We start from the raw sequence: 25,685 nt of genomic DNA, 5'->3' as shown, positions 1-25,685 counted from the left end.
TTATTTTTACAAGCGTTTGAAAAGACCATGCCAGCCGACGAGGGTTTAAAAGAACCACCTCCTTTTGCCTGCAATGACCTTTTCACACCACCAGAGACTAGCATTGAAAGTTCTAGTAAATAGATGTACTGCCAGCAAATTATTTTTAACTATAGGTAGGTATAGATCTAAACATTTTTCTTCAGTTGCTTACTCTCTTGCACTTTTCCTATTTGCAGTAAAAAGAACGCCTACAAATATCCTGGCTCGGTTAGAAAGTTTACACTACACGTTTATACTATGGCAGTAAGGATTTAAAACGTTTATTTTGAAACGTTAGAAACAAGAGCATGAGAGGAGTGAAGATGGTTTGGAGAATAAGTGGATGAGGTGTCTTTACGTTACCTTGACAACATCTTGACAGCAGCATCAATTGCACTTCTTTTTTTAACAGATAATAAATCGTTTTAATCCACCAGTAAAAGGTTCATGTCAAACATGTTTACGGTAATTTATATTTCATTATTTTTTATACTGATATTGAGGTAGGCCCATACCAAAACTAATTTCTTTTTTTTGTTAAGTAATTTTATTCTTTGTACTTTAAATGCTGTCCTGTACATTATGCCCCTCTCCCTCGGGAGACTGTTTACGTTGACTAAACTAAATAATGTTGTACAACCGTTACTTTGCTTATTACAGTAACGTTTCCATGTTGTCTTTTGGTTAGTATTAGGCCTAGTAATGCCGTTATTTAACGTTGGGCCGACATCATTTTGTTTCAATGGTTATGGGAAACGTAGAATTAACGTTGTATTGTATACTAATCCTTGTGTTTACAAATACTGTACTGTAAATAGCTGGATTTAAATAATTTTTGTTCTCGCGCCTTGCCATGCAACGCTTAAAGATATATTGTCCCCCTAAAAAAATATTTTTTTTAAATTTTGTTGTTGAATATGTTATTTTAATGTCACATAATAGTTATTCACTCTCACAAAAAATTGGGTCTGAAAAAAATTTATTTACCTGAGAAAAATGTAATTTAAAGCAAAAAATGGTCAAATTGTCTGGAAGACAATGAGTTTTTGGGTAATTTAACTGTTTATTTTGTCTTTTTATAGGTGAAATAATTTTTTTCCCCCGTTTTTTTTCTTATGGAAGTGAACAACTTTATTAAAACTGCAAAATGGCCTATTCAAAGTCCGATTTTTAAAATCTTCATTTTTCATGATTTTGGGGGACAATACATCTTTAAGGTACGAATTTGTCTTAGGATTTTATTTTCTTAGTAGTTTAATTCAAATAATAGATACAAGAACGTACAGTTAACAAATTTAAAGTTAAAATACAAGGCAGGTGCGAAAGAGAAATATTGGTAATCTTAGGCCTTAGGTTTCGTGATCTTAGGTTTCGTGACACCCTACAGTTAACGTTATTCTTATACCATGGACCTATAGGTCCACGCTTATACGCACTACGCAAGTACTGTAAATGTAAAAGCCTCAAGCTACATAACTCATAAAACAACAGATCCCACCAAAAATTGCCGTTTACTTGCTATCTGGGAATGTGATACAATTAATTAAATTGTGTCCTGATGTAAATATATTTTTTTATATATACCCATAGTCCTTTATTCTTAGTAATTGAATAACAAGTGTTTTCGATTTATTCATAATTTACATTTTATTTATATCCAGTAGTGCTTATAGAATAATATATAATATAATTGGGATATTTTATAACGCTCACTACTGGCTTCTAGGTAGCTTACACAAGAATGTTCATGTCTTAGTATTGCAGCCTGCATGAATTATTTCAGTTCTGAATAATGTACAATCTTTAAACGGACAAATTTCAGAATTCGTTTAATTCTGCTATAAAACCAGATATTCTTTCTTAGCCAGAAGTTTAAACTGAAAATGAGTAAATTGCCGATTTAAATAAAACAATTTTGCATGTATAGAATTCAAAACCTTAGCAAATGTGTCCTCATGCATCCCTCTTCCAGCATTAAGCCATGTGCTATTTGATTGTACAGCTTTGAATTACTTCTTATCTGTCAGTTGTCCTTCTGATTAGTAAAAGGGATGGCTGATGAAACTTCTTTTGAAGAAATGTCATTTTTTTGGGTAAGAATTTGAGCAATGTAGAGCTATTGGTGTTGCCACGACGATGTCATTGTTGCTTGGAGGTGCCATGTAGCTTGGCATTAGTTGAACTGAATTGTGTGGAAGCTGCTCTTGCGAAAAAAGTTGGGAATTTTGTTTTTGTGATTGAGAAGTATGTGGAATTATTGGTTGTTGTAGATTGTGAATTTGTTGATTTTGTAGCAGTGATTGCTGGTTGTTTTGCTGTGGCGGCATCATATCCACTATTTCTTGAAACATGTCAGGCATTGATGTTATGTTGTCAAAACTTGTTGGACCACTATCATCTCTATTTGTGAACGATTGCGTAGTCAAAGATTGTAATACCTCTGCAGCTGCTAAATCCGTATTTATCATATCCATCTCTTCTGAATTTTTACAAATTCCATCTTCATTTAAATCACTATGGGAACCAGCATGTGAATCTTGTGTTGAAATACATGGAATCGGTTTCCTAGGTAATGAAGATTTTTTATCCAATTTTTCATGGAACTGTTTACGAATATTTTCAATCTGTTGCAGCAATTCTGTCAATAATTGGACATCCTGGCATTTTTGTGTCAGATTCTTAATTTCCTTCAACTCAGACCGCACATTCGAAGCTGTATTACTCAGCAAACGAACATGTTTAGGCGATGAAGGACGCTCCGTTTCATCCTGCGATTGTGCTTTCTGTGCATTCACAGCAAGGTAAATGTGATTTCGCACCGTTTTCTCATCCGGGTAATATGACCTGTCATAGCTCAAACCAAATAAATAACGTTTACCCTTTTTTGCGCATTCTAATTCAACAAGCTGGTTAATATGATGCTGAACATTTTTAATGGCAGTAATCCCCTCGTTGACTAAATTCTGTATGCACGTCACCACAAACGGGTTTATTTTACACATTTTATTATTCATACCGATGTCGTGTCCAGAGTGTACTTTTGGATAAGGTAATCGTAAGTAATACCGCTTAAGGTACTTTACTTTCCCAGATTTCATTTCATTCTGCAAACGATTAATTATTTTTTCTCTTGCCTTTCTTTTCGCATGATCGGTTGAATCCTCTGCAAATGTAGGCTGTAAAACATCAAAATGTGTAAATATGATCTGTGTAACGTCTATAATTTTAAACTCTAATTTGGTGACATTAAAGATGTATTCAGGTAAATAATTTTTTTTTTCCGATCCAGGTTTATTATTTATTACGTGACATTAAAATGGCATATTGAAAAACAAATGTAGGGGGGAAATATGTATCTTTAAAAAGTGATTTACAGTACCTTATATTCAGCAAAAATCCATAACTCTTTCAGTTCAATAACAGCTTTACAATCTTTTTTAATTGACCTTCTTTTTCTTCTTTTTTTCTTTGATGATTCGTTATCACCATTCTACAAAAATAAATATTCCATTTTACTACAAATATTATTACACGGTGTACAGAGTACAGTTTCCACTTTCCTTTCGGTATTTTTTACCGAAGTGATAAATTACATACAGTATAAATTTTATCCACCCTGACAACCCAAAATTTGATCTCAGATATATTGAGAATTCCATAAATTTTAGCTGTATGTAATTATATTATTTTTGAAATAAAGAATCATTTGTATATATAGTTTTAAAGTTATGAATATTTCAGAGTTGCCAACCACTCCACAATACATTATTACTTTGTTGCAATGTCTTTTTCTACTGCTGCCACAAGCATCTGTTGGTTCTTGCTCTTCCACTTCTAAGGCATCTGTTTCAATCACATCTACAGCATCGTCACTTGTTTTATTAGGATCTTTTTTTACCCGTCGTGTACTTTTAAATGAGCAAACTCGTCTCTCGTAAGCTTGTATGATAAATGGCATGCCAAGATTTGGTAGTTTTAACCACCCATTTCGACTCTGCCATAATATTCGACACTGAGCTGAAAAAAAAAACCACACCATCATTTCAAAATAAATAAGTATACAGTAGGACTTACCCTAGTAGTAGTACCAGTACTCTGGATTACAATATATAATATTAATTAACACATAAGTAAGTTTAGCTTTATCAGATAGCAGAAATGTTAAAATAAAAACATACAAATTATCCTACACTACTAACACTATTAAACTAGTATTAGGCCTCTGTAATGTACTGTATGTAGTAGGCCTACTACGTTCTAGTTATAGCCATAGAATAGTAGGCCTAATACTATACACTAACTATTACTAAACTAGCTAGTAGACAATATATATACACAGTAGTATAATTACTATTAATTAGTCATATTTTAACCTACTCTCTAATGCTCCAGGGGATTTCTGCCCACTTTGTTTTGATCGTACGTCTGTTTGCGGTTTTGCAGTATCTTCGTCAGGGCTACGATTATCATTTACATCTGCTAGGCTCTTTCCTGGTTCAAATTCTCGTAGTCGCAGTTGGGTTGTCAGGCCACTGCGCCTCCACGAGTCTCGAATGCTAAAGCCAACACCTCCAGCTCGCTTGTAATCTTCCAAAAAGGTATACAAAATCTCACTTCCTTCAACATAACCAATAACAAAATCTCCATCTTCTTCTTTTTCTTTTAAATACTCATTAAATACATGTTTCACTCGTTCATTTATTTGTTCTAGGTCATCGTTTTCCACTCTTTCTTCGCTTGGTGGTGAAACATTCATTATTCCCGGAAATGTAAAATATGACGTCGAGCACGCCCTCATTTTTTGGTATGAGGATCGAAAAGGAAAGGAGGAAGGGAGCTCATTTAATTCGATCAGACACGGATTGAAAACATTTTGAAATAGATTTAGGCTTAGCTAGTCTAGTATCATTCAAGCCTTTCTCAACATATATATCCTTGTTAAAGTGAACGCATTTTATGACTGTGTAGTAGTTAATATTACTAGTAAGCTTAGGCCTACTAGTTGATCCAGCTAGTACTATCACTGGGCCTACTTTCTACTAGGTGAGGAGGGGTATCAGGATCGGCCCTAGCCTTGGCCTGAATTGAAAACCAGCCAACCCAACCTGTGGACGGGGTCGTTTCGTACTCAGTTGCTTTGTGAAATTATTATTGCATATGAAACGAAATCGCAGTATGCTCCAAGTATAGGCCTAGGTACCAACACATTCACAGCATTACAAAAAAAACACCTAGGCCTATAAAAACAATAACATGAAATATAAATGTGAACACTGTGGAGATAAATTTGATTTCAGTGATTTGAAGTTACATTTAGGAATACATACACAGTCTCAGACAGAAGAGTTTAACAAATGTTCACGCCATGTAGGCCTACATACATTTTATAAAGATGATGATATCGATTTGCATGGGCAAACACCATATGAATGTGAACTGTGTGGTAAGGAATTCAACCACAGTGGGAATTTAAAAAGGCATTTGAGAATACACACAGGAGAGGCACCATATGAATGTGAACATTGTGGGAAGACATTTACACAAAATGGGGCTTTGAAAATACATTTGAGAATTCACACAGGAGAGACACCATATGAATGTGAACATTGTGGGAAGAAATTTACACAAAATGGGATTTTGAAAATACATTTGAGAATTCACACAGGAGAGACACCCTATGAATGTGAACATTGTGGGAAGAAATTTAGAAAAAGTGGGGATTTGAAAAGACATTTGAGAATACACACAGGAGAGACACCATATGAATGTGAACATTGTGGGAAGAAATTCAATGACAGTGGGACTTTAAAAACACATTTGAGAATACACACAGGAGAGACACCATATGAATGTGAGCATTGTGGGAAGAAATTTAGAAGAAGTGGGGAATTGAAAATACATTTGAGAATTCACACAGGAGAGACACCATATGAATGTGAACATTGTGGGAAAAAATTTAAACAAAATTGTAATTTAAAAACACACTTGAGAATGCACACAGGAGAGACACCATATGAATGTGAGCATTGTGGGAAGAAATTTATAAGAAGTGGGGAATTGAAATCACATTTGAGAATGCACACAGGAGAGACACCATATGAATGTGAACATTGTGGAAAGAAATTTAAACAAAATTGTAATTTAAAAACACACTTGAGAATACACACAGGAGAGACACCATATGAATGTGAACATTGTGGGAAGAAATTTAGAAGTAGTGGGGAATTGAAAACACATTTGAGAATACACACAGGAGAGACACCATATGAATGTGAACATTGTGGAAAGAAATTTAAACAAAATTGTAATTTAAAAACACACTTGAGAATACACACAGGAGAGACACCATATGAATGTGAACATTGTGGGAAGAAATTTAAAAAGAGTGGGTATTTGAAAATGCATTTGAGAATACACACTGGAGAGACACCATATGAATGTGAACATTGTGGGAAGAAATTTAAAAAGAGTGGGCATTTAAAAAAACATTTAAGAATACATACACAAAAGACACCATATGAATGTGAATATTGTGGGGCGAAATTTAAACAAAATGGGGCTTTGAAAATACATTTGAGAATTCACACAGGAGAGACACCATATGAATGTGAACATTGTGGGAAGAAATTTAAACAAAATGGGAATTTGAAAATGCATTTGAGAATACACACAGGAGAGACACCATATGAATGTGAACATTGTGGGAAGAAATTTAAACAAAATGGGGATTTGAAAACGCATTTGAGAATACACACAGGAGAGACACCATATGAATGTGAACATTGTGGGAAGAAATTTAAACAAAATGGGACTTTGAAAACACATTTGAGAATACACACAGAAGAGACACCATATGAATGTGAACATTGTGGGAAGAAATTCAAAAAGAGTGGGTATTTGAAAATGCATTTGATAATACACACAGGAGAGACACCATATACATGTGAACATTGTGGTAAGAAATTTAAAAAGAGTGGGTATTTGAAAGAACATTTGAGAATACACACAGGAGACACCACATGATTTTGTATCAAATTTTTTAATAGATGTTTAAAAAAATACCAAGTTACTGTACAATAATATATACAACAAGCATAGAAGGAATTACTGAGAGCAGCCATGTTATTTCTTTAACAGTTAATAAATAATTTGCATATTTATTATTACAATACTGTATTTGTATTTGTTTACATAATTCTGGAATTACTTACTTAATGGTCAATTACTTAAAAACGTGTAGACTAATTACCCCCTGGACAACTACCACCCAGAAAACTGGACAACTACACCCAGGGCAACTTATCCCCTGGCAATGGCTATCCAAATAGAGTAGTTTTGTCTTCAGTGCTTGCTTAAATAGTTTAGTCGTCTATTTTTTAAATGTTCAGTATATACCTTGGTGATTTATTTTTAATCATTAGAAATGGGTATTTTTGTAATCATTAAAACTAAAATCAATTAACTCTTTTTTGCACCAGTTTTAACAAATAAAAGCAAAATAATGTTAACATAATAAAATTATTAATAAGCAACATTCTTTAGTGTGCATCTATGTAATACATAAGCAATGTCAATATATGATGTACAGTATATATGTCATACATGCCAACATCTGAATTAAAACAAAACAGGTGGTGATGTGTGTTTTTAGATCCTCTATTTATTGTTTAAACCAGGAGAAGTAAGGAGTGCAGTGTGTGACAAGCGGTATCGCGTGGTGGCTATGTGAGGGAAATCGAATCCCCTTTCCATTCAGGACAAAATTATGACCGAAAATGGTTGTACAATGGCTGAAATATCTTAAATACACTTGCGTGTCAGCTTGTTTATATTGAATGCAGAAAACAACACATACATAACAATTCAGTTATCTTTATAATTCGAGAGAAAATGTGGGAATTTGTGAGCACGATGTTAGGCTGGGAGACAAGTCTAAAATACGGAAGTCTCCCAGCCAAAACGGGAGTGTTGGTATTTGTATATACGTGTGTGAAGGTCATTTGATATCAGTACAATAGTATCATAAGTTTGTTTCTATCGTAAGATTCACAACTCCTTCCGGAATGAGCTTACTAAGAGGTGATGTTGGAATGTCTTTCTCACTAAATCCGTATGGATCACTTGAATTACTATGATAATACTTTTCTCTTGCAATTTCTAATAATTTTGCCGCTTCTGCTCGTCCACTTTCATAAACCATCTTCGACAGAAGCCCGTCCTCTTTTTGTAGGAGAACGTACGGTTCATCAAATTCAGCGATTTTCCCATCATCAAGAATCTGAAAAGTCGGTACAATATTATTTCTTTAAAAAACTTTTTGCTGGCAACTGACAAGAACTATACCATCTATTTACTATAGCCTAAAGCTCTGTCTACACTATCAAACTAGTTTGACAACAACAAAAATGTGGCCAAATATACTACACACATTTTTGTGTCACATAAAGTTTAAGAGCTTAATTATGAAACTAATCCAAATTAAATATCATTTTCAAGATGGCCACAACGGTGGATCTAGGTGGTGGTAGCACTATTTATTTATCAACTTTGTTTTACAAGGGTAGCTCTAACAGCTGTACTACAGCAGTACAGCTGACTTGAAAAGGCCCTCTTAAAAACAATACAAAAATATACAGATACATTCAAACATTAAGATACAAGAGGATTCATAAAAGTTAAAATTCTCAAACAGAATAAAAATTAAATTTCATTAAAATATAATATAAGATGTATTGTCCTTTTGACTAATTCCAAAAAAATATTTCGAAAAAAAGTGGGTCATTTTGAAGTACAGGGTATCATAATTATCAAAATTATTTAACTGAAATACAGATGTTTTAAAAAAAAAAAAAAAAAAACTTTGACTTCCAGTCAAAGTTTTCGATCAAAACATATCTCATAATGCAATGTGCTTGTTTGGCTACTCTGTATGCATAATCATAAAACTTCCTCGCGATCTGTGTAAAAACACCTTCTCAACCGTGACGAGTTGTAAACAATCCTAATTAGCATAATGCATACTCGTGGTTTGAAATCTTTGTTTACTTTCGCTCGCGACGATTTTCCAGACGAAATGTAATCAAACTAATTTACCTGTTAATTACGTAAACTTGTTGTTTTTGGCTCAAATTTTCGACTAAAAAAAGTGAATAACTTTAATATTACTTTGATATGGCTAATTTAAATTTAAAATATTTTGACCTTCATTTTTTGTGTTTCAAGGGACAATACATCAAAGTTCATATAAAAGGACATTGGTACCAAATATTGGTTATTTTGTAGCTTATCTTTGAGATATAAATTTAACTTGATTTTAAAATCGGAATATTGCACTACTTTTTGACACACTATTAATATTATGATGTTAGCACTCTGACATTTGCAGGGACTATACTTTTATTAAAAAAATAAAAATTACATAATAATAATTACCAGAATTCGATCTGAATCCATAATTGTGTTTAGTCTGTGTGCAATTGTTAGCACAGTACAGTGTTTAAACTTTTCACGAATGGTAGCTTGAATAAGTGTGTCAGTTCTGAGAAATAAAATAAAAACAATAAGTCACAATAATAGATTCACTTAAAAGATTATTATTTCACTTAATTGACTGGATCATCTGGCTTATGAGCCAGAGAGCTTCATTGCTTCATTGCTGGCATTTATCAATATTTGCTTATATTTTTGCTTAAGCTGAAATATTTAAGAAATGCTGAAGCATATAACTTTAGCTTATAAGCTTATTTATCAAACAGCCTTAGCAGAAAAATTGTCTTAAAATTTAAAAGGTAAATTATACTTGGTGCATGTGCAAAACATTAGAATTGTGTTTTAGGAAGAAAAAAATCTTTGCATACAAATGCACAATAGCTTTTTTTTTTAGCGATGGCGACACTATAACATTTTATCTCTGCATTTACACTCCCCAGGAAGGAGTGAAATTATTGTTGTTCTTCCCTGCTGGTTACTATGCTTTTTTAACTTAAAATAGTCGGAAATATATCTGAAAATCATTGGCTCTAAACTCAAATCAAAATAAATTGGCTTAAATGTATGCAATAAAAACTACAAAATATTTTTTTTAATTACTTGATATCCACATTGGCAGTGGCTTCGTCAACAACCAGAATACGAGTGTGTCTGAGCACCGCACGAGCAAGACACAATAGTTGCCGTTGACCTACGCTGAAATTAGTACCACCTTCTGTTACTTGTGATTCTAATTTTTCAGGAAATTCCGACACTGTTACCTTAAGCTGAACCTGAGTAAAGAAATACTATACTAAAGCTCTGTCTACACTATCAAACTTTATGTGATAACAAAATGTGATATGCCCATATATGGACATGATGATGTCATATCACTACCATATTTTGGCACATCACACTTTTTTTTGTCAAACTAGTTTGATATAGTGTAAACAGAGCTTAAAGTGAAAGATGAATGCAAAAGCTAAATACCGTAATCAAATGATCTACTGTAAATAAAAACATTTTCATCTGGTTTCGATTTAGTTCATATATTGTAAACCAGTAGTTGGCATGGTAACACACAACAACTGACAGCGTGATGATACTGTCTTGACAATAATAATAAATATAATAATATTGTACAGTCAACCCTATTAGGTGGAGACTTTGTTGGATTCCAACATTTTTCTGCTTAAGGAGTTCCAACTCCAGCAGCCAATTTTCTTGAAACCACTGTTAAAAAAACAACTTCCAAATTAAACTAAAATGGTCATAAAAATCAAACCTCTTCCAAAGCTTTCCATAAATCATTTTCTGTGTGCTCTTCAAAGGGATCGAGGTTCCTGCGAAGCGATCCGCTGAATAATACTGGATCCTACAAATTAAATGATGTAAAAAATAAGTATGTCATACCCAATGCCTATTAGGGAATAGTATGAAGATAATTTGTGCCGATATTGGTTAGCCTATTTCCTGCTCAGAGTCTAGATAATTTTAACAATCAATAAACATTCAAAGTGCTCTGATCTTTATCAGCTCTATATAAATGTAGCATTATTAATATAGTAAGCTTTGTCTACACTATCAAACGTTATGCGACAAAAAAATGTGATGTGTTGCCCATATATCGACATGATGAGGACATATCACTACCATATTTAAGCATATCACTACCATATTTAGGCACATCACACTTTTTTTGTCAAACTAGATTGTGTAGACAGTTATATTTCACCTACTTGAGGGATAATTGAAATGTTTTTTCGTAGGTCATGCAAACCAAGGTCACTGGTTAGAACACCATCTATCATAATATTGCCAGTAGGTTCAGCCAAGCGTAACAAAGCAGTCATTAAAGAGCTTTTACCAGCACCAGTTCGCCCTGCAACACCCACCTGAAAAACAATTATTAAATTCAAAGCTGGGCTGCTATCAATGGCGGGAAAATGTCAATACACACTTAGAATTATCTCAATTTAAATTATAATTTTTCCACACCAGGCCCAGGACAGACATGAATGGCACAAAATAGTAATATATGTCTAAAGGCGATGAAGCATATTGATATATATATAAATTATAATGTTGCTGATTCACCATATTGTATCTTAACTTCTTCAGTGTATCTTTTGCAAGTTTCAGTGTAACATATCAGTCAATAAGACACCATCTTTTATTCACTTCATTATATATTAACAGTTTTGTCACTACAATACTTTTGCACCTACTGATATTATCTAGGGTTAAGGATCTTTCACACCTGTTTTGGCACGCTTCCAGTCCAGCGGCGTCAAATCAAATAATTTGGCACATGGAGCGTCGTGAAAACAAAACATTGACTTTCGATTTGATTTGCTGGCGCTGGACCGGAACCGTGCCGGAACAGATGTGAAAGACTCTTTAGGTTAAATTCACAGCAACGCTAATCAGTGGCTAAAACCTGAACCCTTTCAAGATAAGTAGGTCGGAAAATGCAGTTTTTAAATAATTAATGAGATTATTATTGAAACCTGAACCTAAAGCTCTGTCTACACAATCAAACTAATTTGACAAAAAAAGTGTGATGTGCCCAAATATGGTAGAGATATGCACAAGTATAGTAGTGATATGACATCATCATGCCCATATATGGGCACATCACATTTTGTTATCACATACAATTTGATAGTGTAAACAGAGCTTAACACCAAATAAGTAGTTGGGAAAATGCAGTTTTTAAATAATGAATGAGATTACCTTCTCTTTAGCTCGTATGCAACAATAAAGTCTTTTTAATACTGGTGGTCCACCTTCATAGTATGACAATGAAGCTCCTTCAAACGTTATGATACCATACTTAGGCCAGTCTGGCGACGGTTTCAAGTCTGTCTCAAACGGCGCTTCAGGCTCAATGTCGGTGTATTCAATGACGCGCTCAGTTGACGTCATCTAAAGATATTTGCAATACAGTATGAATATTGTATAATTTTTTTTATTTTTTCAATTATAATATGCCCCCTCTTTGGGAAAGGAAGGCAATGTTAAATTCTGGTAAAGATTAAAGTACAAGTCAGCACACATAAAACAAATAAGTAAGCCACAAATTAAGTTCGAAATGAGCGCCTCAATCGAGTAAGTAATCCAGTCTGAAAGTCAAATGTGTATTAAGTTGTCTACCATTAATCTATTTAGAGTTACTTACTAAGTTTTCCAACTCGGCTGATTGTCGGACACCCCACTGGAAAGCTCCCATCAAGCTCAACGCATAACTCAATGATAAACCGACAACACCGGAATTGAGATTCTCAGAAACTGAAACAAATACAATTACGGTTTTAGCAAGACCAGCTCAGAGCAAAATGTATGCGGTCAGCTTGTTTATATTGTGTTCGATACTCAAGTATTATCAATGTTGTTGCAAGGGTATATAATAAACAATAGAAATGTTTTACCTAGAGTTACTCTTAAAAACCATGATTATACTTTACTATGAAACTAATTTGTTTTTTTTGTTTAGGCCGACGTCTGTCGTGAACCACAATGTCTATTAGTGTCTACATTCATCTGAATGATGGATGAAACTAAGCCAGGACTGTTTAAAGCACCTTGATTGGTCCTATCATTGATCAAGGGCTTCTCTCGTCCAGTGCCCACCTTGACCAGAGGAAAGGCATGGGCCAATACATCTGAGGCAGATACTACATGCAGGGGCTGACATAAGAGTCAGCAGTGCTGATTTCAAATGCCTAATGGGACCCAGCTCCATATACAGCATCCGGTATTCCCAGATGGTCTCCCATCCAAGCTCTAACCGGGCCCAACGTTACTTAACATCGGCGATCTGACCCGAAAGCAATTTAATATAGCAAAATCTAAAATCTAATTACCACTCGATACTATCACAGATCCAAAAGTAACCACTGCAACAAATATGACAGCTAACCAGTCCAACCAGACACCAAAATACCTTGACGTGGTTAAAAACAAGTACCATGCCTGTGAGTGACGGTCCTGGTAAAACTCAAACTGATCCGTGAAAGATTGCTGTACTTGGAACGCCCTCACTGTACTTAAGCCTTGTAGCGTTGCTGATAAGTGTGAGAAAACTGGACTACGTGCTGTAAACAAATTGAATTTTTTAATTTCGATTAGTCTTTAAATTGTTCAACAAAATTATTGACTTAAATATCATTTAATATTAACTAAAACAGAAAATAAACAAAATTTAAAATGTTTAAAACATAAAAATGTAAGAATTTTGGAAACTCTGTTTTTACATAAATGTGACCAACCATTGGATTGGTGACTATAGTATAATGATAATGCTAAAGCTCTGTCTAAACTATCAAAAAAAGTGTTTTGTGCCTAAATATGATAGTGACATGATGAGACAGTGGAACCGTAATTACGTAGCCATAACATCGGCAGGGGTTCGAGGCTCACTCACTCCATGGTTCTGGTGGTAGAACGAGTCTTCTCGGATAAGGACTATAAACCGTAGGTCCAGTGTACACAACTAGCTTGTGTGCACTTTAAAGAACCTAGTACATCTTTCGAAACGAGTAGGGGGTTACCCCGGTGTATTAGTACATCACAGTCACTGATCACCAATTGGGCCCTCTGGGAGACCAGTCTTTGACTGAAGAGGTCACCCAGTATAAAAAATGAACAAACAAACAAATGATGTCATCGTGTCTATATATGGGCACATCACACTTCTTTTTTCAAAGAATTCAACAATAAACTTACTTAATCCTTCCATTCGCTTGACATCACGAGATGTATGCAAATAATACAACCTCACAAAAATGAACACAACACCAAGTGGTACAACAAAGATGAGAACAATCGGATTGAAGACGGCTACAGTAACTATGGCTCCAAAAACCATCAAACCAATCTGATGACAAAAACATAAATGTTAACATACATTTCACATTAGCAATTTCATGATGTTAATAATGTTAAGTTTTGATAAACAGAAAACCTTTAGGTTGCCCGGCCCAAAGATGTCTGTTATACAGTTAAATACAGTAGAAACTCGTCTGTTCAGGAGACCTTTAAGGGGGTCTACTTTGGTCCTGAATGTGTCCCCTTAATAGAAGTTCTCAAAATGTATCCTGAATAAAACAAATAATCTCTGTTTACCTGGACAACATCTGCTAATGTCAATGGAAGAAGATCATCCATAAATCCAATATCTTTAGCAAATCTATTGAGAATTCGACCTAAAAAACACATTTTAACAAATGATTATTTATATAAAATAATATATAGTCAACTTTCCTATATACTTTCATTCTGAAAACCGGAATATCTCCAAAATTAAACATATATTCAAATCTTACCAATAGGGTTTGTGTCGAAGAATCTCATTGGTGCTCTGACTATGGCTTGGAACATTTCATTATGCAAATTTTCGGAAGCATTTATCGACAGGTGAAAGGTCATAAATGATCTGACAAAGCTCATAACAAACAAACCGGTGGTTAATCCGCAAAATATATAGATATACCAATTTGAATCAAACTCTTCAACAAACGGCTCTGCAGTCTAAAATTAACAACAAAAATGTTTATTAACTAATTGAAGGAACAGTTTGTGTATTCCATATACATAATTTCCATAGGAGAAGCAATATATACAACCATTTAAAAAGGTAAGGTAAAGGTATTTAATATCGTCCTCAAGTCCTGGAAAATGACGCGATTCAGATTAGGCCATCTATAAACCCATGGTAAGTATTAAATGGTTAATATAATAGTCTACAAATAGTGTCTAATAAATAATGAATTTACACGATCACAAATTCTTAACGTTTAAGACAGTGGAACCGTAATTTTGCAGCAATAACATCGGCAAGGCTTACGCGCTTCATGATTCTAGTGGTAGAACAAGTCTTCTCGGCTAAGGACTATAAACCGTAGGTCCAGTGTACACATCTAGCTCATGTGCAGTTTAAAGAACCTAGTACACCTTTCGAGATGAGTAGGGGGGTTACCCTGGTGTACTAGTTCACTCACAGCCACTGATGGGCCATCTGGGAGACCAGTCTTTGACTGAAGGGTGGGGGGGTCACCCAGTATAAATAAATAATAATAATAATTAATGGTTAGCTAATTACTACACTTACAGCATTTGTTAAATTCATTGATTCATATTCAGAAAAGGCCAGTTCTTCATGGTACACCCAGTAAGACAGCCACCAATCTGAAGCATTGAAAAACGACTAAAACCAAAACAAAATTTTAATATAATTTCATTTCATTTATTTTTCGTCAAGACAGAAACATAACAAAAAACCTGTGACGGTGACGGGATTAAACAGAAGCAAACTGAATTGATGTATAAATTTTCTCTGCCGTCACAGGTATTTTCTCTGCCGTCACAGGTTGTTGTCTTTTGTGGAAAATTTAACATTTAAAAAGACAGTTTATAATAGTACTTGTACTTTTGTCTAAAATGTTTGTCTACTTTTATTTTATAAATTGTTGTATTGTTTGTGAAATTTATAACTGATAAAATTTAATTCAAAGCCTTTGAGCAAAAGCTAGAGGCAAGTACATAGGATTTCATAAGCAAAAAACAGAGCCAAGTACCTGAACTGTAATATTTGCAAGTGTAAAGAAGATTAAGAAGCAAATACCACCACCAGCAGCAAAGAAGCGTCTGTAAACCATGCTGGACACAGTACCAATAGCCTTTGTCTCCTCCTCTTCACCCTCCTCTGCAAACTGAACACAACAAAATAGGCTTTATTTCCTGAACTTAGTCTTAAGCTCTGTCTACACTATCAAACTAGTTCGACAAACAAAGTTTGATGTGCTCAAATATGGTGGTGATATCATCATGTCCGTATATGGGCACATCAAATTTGATGTGCACAAATATGGTAGTAATATGTCCAAATATGGTAGTGATATGACATCATCATGTCCATATATGGGCACATCACATAATGCCTAATGTTTAATTGTTAATTACCACAACACCAAACAATGGAATTTGGTTGCTTTTCTCTCTTTAAACTATGTTAAAACAGAAATTTAATGTTTAAGCTAAACTTTTCTCTAGTAGTAAGAGTTATCAATTTTTTAATATACTGTATCCAGGATTTTTGCAGTAGGAGGGTTTGTTTTTGAAAAAAATGGACAAAAACCATCACAAGCTGGGCTAGTGAGGCTTCATTTTACACTCCTGGCTACGGACTTGATATTGTAATGTTTAAAATGAACCTGAAATGGATATTTTAATGCAAATGATGCTTACTGTTGAATCTACAGATTCAGTTACAGATGTCTGTGAAGTGTACTGCGGCTTTTCTGACCCACATGTTGATCCATGATGGCTAACCGAGTCCTCGTTCTCGTCTTTACGCTCCTTAAGTAACGAAGCAAAGTCAATTCCAGAAGATTGAAGTTCCTTATATGTTCCATATCCTGCAATCTCACCCTAAAAATATCAAAAAAGTGTAAAATTAAGTGCTGAACTCTAATATCCTATCTTTTGCATTATAATTGTTCAAAAACTGCCTATGTACAAAAAGTACAGTACAAAAACACACAAATATTATTAAGTGGACAAATGTATTAGTATAAGGTTGAACTTACATCAGTCATAACAAGAATCTTATCAACACTTTCCAAATATTGAAGTTGGTGTGTAACCAAGATACATGGTTTGTCTTTTAAACCATCTCTGATGCATCTGAAAGATTAATACAACCAATCAAGTTGGAAGTTGTTTAAATTTACAAGAAGTGATCGCTTGGCCGGGTAGAATAGTTCACCTCTCAAAATGACCCTTAGGAAATAAGATGGAGTATTTTATTTGTGATGACCTATGACCTAGGTCTTCACCTGTCCAAAAAAAACTGTGTCAAAGAATCAAACACAATCTTGTAAAATACAATGAATCAATGACATAATAAATAACTCACATGTCAAACAGGTGTTTTCCAACTTCAGTGTCCACTGCACTTAGGGGGTCATCTAGAAGATATACATCCATATCATTGTAAATCGCTCTTGCTAGACCAATCCTTGCCCTTTGACCTCCACTAAGGTTTACTCCACGTTCACCAACTATTGTCTCCTCCTTCTTTGGTAAAACTTTAAGGTCCTGTTATTAATAAGACCGAAAAGTTGATATTGCAAATATATTGCATACCGTACTTGATGTACACCATTTGTCTATTAGTTGATAAGACTGGATCAGTACACAAACATAATAGTACTTACTTTTTTTAAGGCACATATTTCAATCACATGGTTAAACTGCTCTTTATCGTATGGCTTTCCAAATAGAATGTTCTCTTTGACAGTGCCTGAGAAGACCCACGGTAGTTGTGATGCATAAGCTAGCCTGCCAGTAACCTCTACGGTGCCAGTCATATGAGGAAGCTCTTTCATAATCCCCATCAACAAGGAAGACTAGAATATAAGTTAATAAATGTCAGTAATAATTAAGTCAGTCAAAATTAGGTCAGTCAAATTAAGTCTGTCAAAAGTAAGTCAGTAAAATTTAATTCAGTAAAAATTAAGTCAGCCAAAAGTAAGTCAGTCAAAATAAGTAAAAATTAAGTGAGTAAAAATTAATTCAGTCAAAATTAATTCAGACAAAATCAAGTCAGTTAAAATTAAGTCCGTCAAATTTAAGTCCATAAAAATTAAGTCAGCCAAAATTAATTCAGTCAGAATTAAGTCAGTCAAAATTAGGTCAATAAAAATTAAGTCAGTCAAATTTAATTCAGTCAAATTTAAGTCAGAAAAATTTAAGTCAGTCAGAAATAAGTCAACCAAAATTAAGTCAGTCAAAATTTAGTCAGTCAAAATTACATCACTCAAAATTAAGTCAACCAAAATTAAATCAGTCAGATTTAAGTCCACCATACCTTGCCACAGCCAACAGGCCCTACTATTGCCAATAGCTCTCCAGGTTTTACTGATAGACTAATATTTTTTAGCACCATTGTCATAGAGGTTTCACCATCAACCTGTTGAATAGAAACAAAAACTTTTTTTTTGTCAAATGTTTTATTGGTATAAATACTTGATCACTATAATTCTATATAACAATATATGAAAAATAAAATATACAGTATGTATTAAATAATGTAAGTATATTTTATGTTAAAGTATCTTTATAAAATATGCTAAATTATAACCTACTTGGTCCCAAGAAGCTGAGAGATTTTCAACGTTCACCTGTATATCTTCTGACTTAGGTCGAAGGTTACAATGTTGTTTTTCAATAGCAGCTTGATCGAGTTCTTCCAACATTAAAAACTCCTAAAGAAAGGCAAAGAATTAAGACAATGTGCAACAAGGATTGACATGACCTAGCTTGTTCCTAGGTCATCACAAATTGAAATCAGTGCCTTATAACAATTCTCACCTTGATCCTACGTATTGAAACCACTGCTTCTGTCGTCATCATGATTCCAAATGGAAGAAACAAGGATATTGAGAGTCGTATGACGTTGAACAGCGGTATGGCAAGATACACCTTCCTAGACGTCAAAGTGTTTCCAGTCAAAGAATATACAACAAATGTAGCAAAACTAACAAGGCTGGTTGTCGTGAAAAAGAACGCCAGATTTGTGCCCCGTAGAAGAGAGCTCTTACGAATTTTCCAAATTTCACGTCTACATTTAACAAATCAAAATATTGGTTTCATCAAATAGAAAAAAAAAATACATACAAGAATTATTAGGATCAAAAGACATGAAGGGTCTAGATTTTACCGTGTAATATAGCTATAACAATAGCAAAAATAGAAAAAAACAAAAATATTTTCTTTGAGATTTTTTTAGATTTAATTTGAGAAAATTTCAAGCATTTACTTTATCTTAGAAATCCTGCACATGGGGCTTTATCGCTTATTCGAATCTTGAAAATAAATGGTAGAGTTAGCATAATTGTAATTCCTTTTACCTTCTACTCTCAGACACAAGATGTCCAAAAGGTTTCTCCCATGCATACATCTTAATGACGCGCATACCAGAGATAATTTCATTCATAAATCGAACTCTTTCGTCGGTCAGGATGGCAGTCTTTGCTCTGAACTTTGAAAACAGAGTTCCAAACCAAGCCTGCAACGGCGCCATCAGTAAGAGAATGGACATGCCTGCAAAGCATGATGGTCCCAATTCATACCATAGCAACACAGTAACAATTATCACTTGCAATGGTCCAATCCACAGGTATGGAATAAACAACAATGCCTGCATGAAAAACAACAAATATTTTGTGCAAAATTTACCCTGTATTTTCTTATTTACATTAAGTTCAATTTTTACTTCTAACAAAAACAAATTTTAATCTGCCTACACTATCAAACTTTATGTGACAAAAAAACGTGTTGTGCCCATATATGGACATGATGTCATACCACTACCATATTTGGGCACATCACATTTTTTTCACACATAAACTTTGATAGTGTAGATAGATAGAGCTTAACTCCCCATCCCACCTCTCCCAGTAATCTTAATAAACCTTAATACGACTTGTGCTATTACTTTTTAACGTTTGTGTATGATCACAGCGATATTTCCAATATAAAAAAGCTAGTTTTTATGACAAAAGAGAGAAACTGACCTGATCAAATCTATTGACATCGTTAGATAGAATATTTACAACTTGTCCCACTGTCGTCTGCCCTAAAGCTATACTGCTCAACCTAAGAGACTGAAACCAAACAATACAGGTATTTTTATTCATTCATTTTATTATGCATTGACGCGGATGACCGAACTCATCACGATGACAAGTTTAAATCTAGTTATTTGCATCATTCTGGTGACAATTCATGTATCACAATAAGTACAACTAGATTTAATTCGTCACTATGACGAATTATAGGTTATATGCATTGATTTAAATAAAGATAATTGATTGATTTAAGATATATTGATTGATTGATTTTCTCAGAATCGTTAGTTATTTATAATATATTATAGGATCTTGCTAACGCAAATACAATAGCCGGTATCATAATCCGATCAAAGATCCTTCTGCGTATATAATGTCATAAACCACATTTGTGTTTTTATTTAGATTTCATTATAAATCATTTGTATAATCTATACACTAAGAAATACAATTGAACAAACAATACGGATAATAAAAAGAAATCTTATTTCGTTTCGTTTCCCAAGGTGAGACTCGAACTCGGTACCTTGAATGCTATAGACACGAGCAAAGACCACCGAGCCATACACAACTGACTAAAGTTATGGAAAGATTCATCCGTGTATTTACTATGCAGTAACCACTTTGGTGCAGATAGATTATTACATACCGCAATAAATTATAATGTTTTACTATGATGACATCTTTAACAATTTAAAAAAATGATGCACTGTCATGTCAAACTATATACTTTTAACTTTAATATATGAACTTCTTAAGGAAGAAAGTTAATGTTAAGTTTGTTATTTCGGCCCAAGAAAATGTTATAATTTGATTGATTGTCATAATTAATTTTTTTTAATTTAATATGCCATTAATGATGACTTAAAGACCCCTTCCCTGCAATTTTGGATGTTTTTTGGAAAATAATACATATATATCACTTTAAAAACATTAAACCATGTCATTCCTTGTCTTAAATGTACGTTTTATGGTAAATTATGATAAAAAGTGAGAAACAATGCACTACCTAAGTAGCTCGCGGCGATCGACCTCTCGTGGACGGTCTTAGGCCTAGCCTAGCTAGGCTTAGTTTTGTAGGCCTAGCTGGTAAACATCGGTAACGTACGAACATCGTACGCTAGCTATATACCTAGCCTGACGTTGTATAGTTGCTGCATTAATTGTCTTTCTATTTTTGCCAGACTCCGTTGATACAAATTGGGGAAAACCCGGTATTTTCGCTGAAAAGTTAGGAGTCTTCTATTTGTTTTGGCCTCACGATCGATCGAGAAGTGGGCGAATTACAGGTGAAAAACAACAATATCAATCCGCGCGCAATGCATTTTGGGATTTATAGCGGGCCGCTATAATTATTAGAATTGACTTATTTTTCACATTTTTAACCGTTTAAAGACGAAAAAAGTTATCACAATAGGACCATATAGTATTATTTTTACATTAAATATAGTTTGTGATCTTAAATTAGATCTAAAAAACGTAGGGAAGGGGGCTTTAATCAACTTTTTTTCTCCTAATTTCATAATAAATCATACATATGATACATACACTTCAAGAAAATGAAATAAAAAATAGGTGTTCCCGAGCATTCTAACGATATATATTAATTTTAAAATTTAGCATATTTTCACCATTTTGTTAACTTACACGTGCGTAGCCTGTCACTTTAGACGTGCTCGTATAACGCTGTTTCGCGTTGAAAAGTGAATAAAATATGATGATATTATTAAAGAAAGGTTATACAACAGTAATCGGACAAAAAATGTGCGCATTAACGTTTGACGCGCAGTGCGCGTGCAAAAATCTGCGCACTCATGGTAATTTTTTAAACGCTTAAAATTGCCTGAAACGTACTCTAATTTCATCGAAAATAAATTCTGACAATTTTGAACATTTTAAGCGCGCGTACGCATGCGTTATATGCGTTACGCACGTAATTATATTGCCATATGATGAAATATGACCTGAAATTTATGAGTACCAAATTTTGTTTAAAAATGATTCATGCTTGTGAAGATATGATTACAAACGTGATTTCATTAAATCGCGCGTAGACCGCGTAATGTTTGATTGCGCACCGTGAAAACATAACCACATCGATTCCTGGCCATAAGGAATATACTCTGAAAAATTGACTTAGCTAGATGAAATTGATATCAAGATAATTCACGGACAAAATAGTGCTAAGGAAAGAATAAATAAACAAATAAAGATTTTGACAGAATCAAGAGGTTATATGCATGATAATGCATATAACCTAATAATAACGCTGAACATGGTAATACTGCCACGTTTTAGTTTACTTAATTACTGCTAACTTTGGTGGGTGGATCCATGGATCACAAACTTACACTTAACAAAACCTGAATGAGCCCTATATGATATAACAGAACCTCTCAAAACACATTTCAAAATCAACATATATATTGTATTATTTTTTGATGAAGTTTGTTTTTTTCTAAGCCAAAAAAAAAGTACTACAGTTTCAACCTTTTTTTTTTGGCTTAGAAAAAAAGAAACTTCATCAAAAAATAATCATATGAAGCCAAATGAAATTATTTGAACATTATACTGTATTAGTTATTTAATATTTATCTATTTCTTTCTTTAGACTGAATTGCATTTTCAGTAATGTAGTACTGCTTTTCAAAATGGTCCAGTTTAAAAGCAAAGACAATTTATAACATATTTACAGAAAAATAAAATAAATCATTTGAAAGATATATACAGAAGTTAAAAACAAATTTTCTTTTTATACTGTATATACAAAATAAAATAAAAAAGGTAGACAAAAAAAAAACATATATGCAGGATCACTTAGTTACAGTAGTAATGACGTAAAGCCTGGTTTCCATAAAATCACTACACCGTCGCTACAGCGTTTCCATTAAAATCGCTACACGCGCAGATGTCAGGCTCCCCGATTCATCACAGTCAAATCGGCAAAGTTCAACCATGTTCAACTTTGCCGATTTTGTCGGCGATGAATCGTATACGCGTACCAAAGAATATTTAGCGCTCGATCCCCGATAAATTCTAGTGTTTCCATAGAATCGCTACGCTCTGTCGTGGAAACCAGGCTTAACAGTACAAGGATGTGATATAATTAATGACAATGAGGATTTAAATAACTAAAAGACGAACTCTCACCTTTCGATAAATAAGGCCACTACACGCTACTCGTATCCTCATGCCAAGCAGTGAATTATAGAAAAAATAAGGATGATGTGCGGTAATGGCTACAGCGGATAATAAGACAACCATTGCGGCATACATATACGCATCTTGTGTTGTGATATCAGAATCTACCGTGAAGTACATGACTAGTAGACTTACAAACAGAGGCTGAGTTGTCCGACATGCTTCCTACAGTATATTTTAAAAAAGTAAATTAATATTAAAGCTCAGATACAGGTATGAATTTTAAATATAATATCTGGTTAATTGTACATAAATCAAATATTTGTAATAGAAATCAAGACGAAAAAACATGAATTTCCCTTAAAATGGTCAAATACAAAAATTGGCAAAATTCTGCTATAAAAACCAGGAAGACTTTTTTCAGTAGTTTGGTAGTTTAACCTGTAATAACATTTCTGGTCACTCCCTAGAAGGTGAAAAAAGATGGTGGATATACGGTGGATAATTTTTGTTATATAGCATGAAAATAGAAGTTTACCTCAAGAACAACAAACAACATAGAAATGCTGACAGGCTTCCACAGACATCTACCTATTGCTTTTCCAAGGCTGGGATCAGCACTGCTATCTTTACTCTTCCTGATCTCTTTTTCCCACTCTCTGAGAGAAATTGTTTATGCACATTAATAACCTTATTTATCAAAATATTGAAACAGTTTCAAGCGTTACATTATATTGTTTGTTTAAGCTTCAGTAAAGCAACTACTACACTATTTCATTTATTTCGTCTTTTTATAAATAATAAAAAACCAACAGGTCACAAGGTACAGAGAACTTTAGGGGGTAGACGGGATTGGCAAAAAGTGAAACAAAACACTCTGACAAGACTCTCCGACCCTTAAAGTGTACAAATGAAATAAACTTAAATACAGAAAAACCAACACAAATATATACAACATACTACAATACTATTATTATTGTATAAATGTTGTCTATATCTAAATGCCATTTACCATATTTATTTGAATAAACACCTGCTTTGAATAAACGGCATGGGCGTTTATTTATTTCCTCGAATAAACGCCGCGTTACATGCATCATATATACAATTTTGTGTTACAACACATTTTGTTTGTAGTAGAATTCATTGACTGCCATGATCAACAATTTACCAAGCATTTTGAAACAATTTTTTCTGTATTTTATCACTTTTTTTAATTTATTGTGTTGTATATTTAGGGAGTATTTTAAATGTTATTATATACACCATATTACACTAAAAAAAAATAAATGGCTCCCTCGTCAGGGCATTTATTCAAATAAATATGGTAATCATGTAATAAAAAATATGATTTGGTTCTATCTTTTATTGATTCTTTACTGGATGATGTCGACAGAGGTGATACTGTCCACATACTTTAATAATTAACGATTACCAAAACGTCATTAGAATACATCATTAGAATACAGTCGGTATGTCTAGACATAAAATGGTAACCTTCCTTTATGTTAAGTTAAATGAAGTATTCAAAAACTCAAACTTATTTTCCTGCCAGTTTGGGTTTCCTGTTAATAAATCACAAGTTGTCACGTCTAATTATTAAAAGGGAACGACAGTGGTGAAGAAAAAATATCCGAAAATTTACTCAATAGGTTGGGTGATTTGAACCAAACAATTCAAGAAATTTGCAAGGTCCAAATTAAACTTAAATTTAAATCTGTACAGTCATAGGCAGCCTACCTTTCAAGGGTATCAACTAGATGTTGGGTTTTATCATTGTCAAGCAGCGGATACATATCATCTATCTGTAATGGTCTTTTATAGCCCGTCCTGAACAATGGAGTCAGCCAACTAGAAAAAGATAAATATATTTTTATTACAGACCTAGGCTATATACTGTATTTGTTCATGTGTTTTATTGCATTGTGAAAACTGTTATGTCACTGTTTAATACCGCTATAAACAAGTAAAACCATGGAGTAAAGAATAATTTACTCCATGGTATTAAAAACACTTACCAAAAGAAAAGTTTTGAAATCCAGTTGGTGTGAAGATAGGGGTGGTATGAGGCAGAGTTATCTGTATTACTCCATTCACTTTTGTTACTTTCGTCCTCTTTACTGGCTCTACCTCCTCCTGCATCCCCTTCTTCTTTTGTGGGCTTAGGAGACATTCCAATACTTCCGTTGCTGCTGGACATCCCAGCAGCCTGCTGGTGCTGGCTGCTCGCTTTCAGTTCATTCAGAGATGGTCACTCTGGGCTTGAAAAACGACACTTCTTCTAACACAAGACCACTTAATCTACCCTACATGTAGGCCTAGTACAGTCTTCAATGGGCTTCTACAATCTAAAAACTTTAATTTATTTGACAATTAATTTACCATGCTTAACTAGAACCCAGTAATATTTTGGTTTCT

The 25,685-nt window shown here is 33.8% G+C and overlaps 3 protein-coding genes across 3 annotated transcripts; 1 reads left to right on the top strand and 2 right to left on the bottom strand.

Moving 5' to 3' along the window:
- Positions 1-1,497: 1,497 nt before the first annotated feature.
- Positions 1,498-4,800, bottom strand: LOC144841951 (uncharacterized). The gene is made up of 4 exons (XM_078698260.1): positions 4,399-4,800; positions 3,794-4,038; positions 3,401-3,511; positions 1,498-3,197 (listed from the first exon to the last, which is right to left on the bottom strand). The coding sequence occupies exons 1-4, from the start codon at positions 4,775-4,777 to the stop codon at positions 2,103-2,105; spliced, it is 1,830 nt and encodes a 609-aa protein (XP_078554386.1). The 5' UTR covers positions 4,778-4,800; the 3' UTR covers positions 1,498-2,102.
- Positions 4,801-4,883: 83 nt separating this feature from the next.
- LOC144842875 (uncharacterized) lies at positions 4,884-7,072 on the top strand. The gene has a single exon (XM_078699449.1). It carries the CDS (start codon positions 5,275-5,277, stop codon positions 7,042-7,044), a length of 1,770 nt encoding a protein of 589 aa, XP_078555575.1. The 5' UTR covers positions 4,884-5,274; the 3' UTR covers positions 7,045-7,072.
- A 498-nt stretch (positions 7,073-7,570) lies between these two features.
- LOC144842859 (ATP-binding cassette sub-family C member 4-like) lies at positions 7,571-25,685 on the bottom strand. The gene is made up of 26 exons (XM_078699413.1): positions 25,286-25,685; positions 25,008-25,118; positions 23,806-23,926; positions 23,277-23,492; positions 20,073-20,162; positions 19,407-19,696; positions 18,868-19,117; positions 18,642-18,761; positions 18,365-18,466; positions 17,712-17,903; positions 17,411-17,592; positions 17,082-17,178; positions 16,741-16,923; positions 16,071-16,205; positions 15,605-15,700; positions 14,820-15,024; positions 14,620-14,699; positions 14,221-14,371; positions 13,359-13,589; positions 12,674-12,783; positions 12,229-12,420; positions 11,232-11,387; positions 10,778-10,867; positions 10,111-10,283; positions 9,454-9,559; positions 7,571-8,299 (listed from the first exon to the last, which is right to left on the bottom strand). The coding sequence occupies exons 1-26, from the start codon at positions 25,465-25,467 to the stop codon at positions 8,042-8,044; spliced, it is 4,119 nt and encodes a 1,372-aa protein (XP_078555539.1). The 5' UTR covers positions 25,468-25,685; the 3' UTR covers positions 7,571-8,041.

The sequence above is a fragment of the Antedon bifida genome, chromosome 5 (genome assembly GCF_963402885.1).
Source record: "Antedon bifida chromosome 5, ecAntBifi1.1, whole genome shotgun sequence".
Lineage (NCBI taxonomy): Eukaryota > Metazoa > Echinodermata > Crinoidea > Comatulida > Antedonidae > Antedon > Antedon bifida.
Note: the sequence above shows the minus strand (reverse complement) of the source record. Positions and strands in the feature narration are given on the sequence as shown.

Bases quoted from the DNA above. Each gene is read 5' to 3' on its own strand.
- LOC144841951 (XM_078698260.1), bottom strand. From the start codon at position 4,777: ATGAATGTTTCACCACCAAGCGAAGAAAGAGTGGAAAACGATGACCTA. The intron at 3,512-3,793 runs GTAATAATGTAT...TTATTTTTGTAG, and splicing joins GAAAAAGACATTGCAACAAA to AATGGTGATAACGAATCATC. The intron at 3,198-3,400 runs GTACTGTAAATC...GATGTTTTACAG, and splicing joins GGATTTTTGCTGAATATAAG to CCTACATTTGCAGAGGATTC.
- LOC144842875 (XM_078699449.1), top strand. From the start codon at position 5,275: ATGAAATATAAATGTGAACACTGTGGAGATAAATTTGATTTCAGTGAT.
- LOC144842859 (XM_078699413.1), bottom strand. From the start codon at position 25,467: ATGTCCAGCAGCAACGGAAGTATTGGAATGTCTCCTAAGCCCACAAAA. The intron at 12,784-13,358 runs GTAATTAGATTT...TATTTGTTTCAG, and splicing joins ATCTGTGATAGTATCGAGTG to TTTCTGAGAATCTCAATTCC. The intron at 9,560-10,110 runs GTAATTAAAAAA...TTTATTTCTCAG, and splicing joins ACTGCCAATGTGGATATCAA to AACTGACACACTTATTCAAG.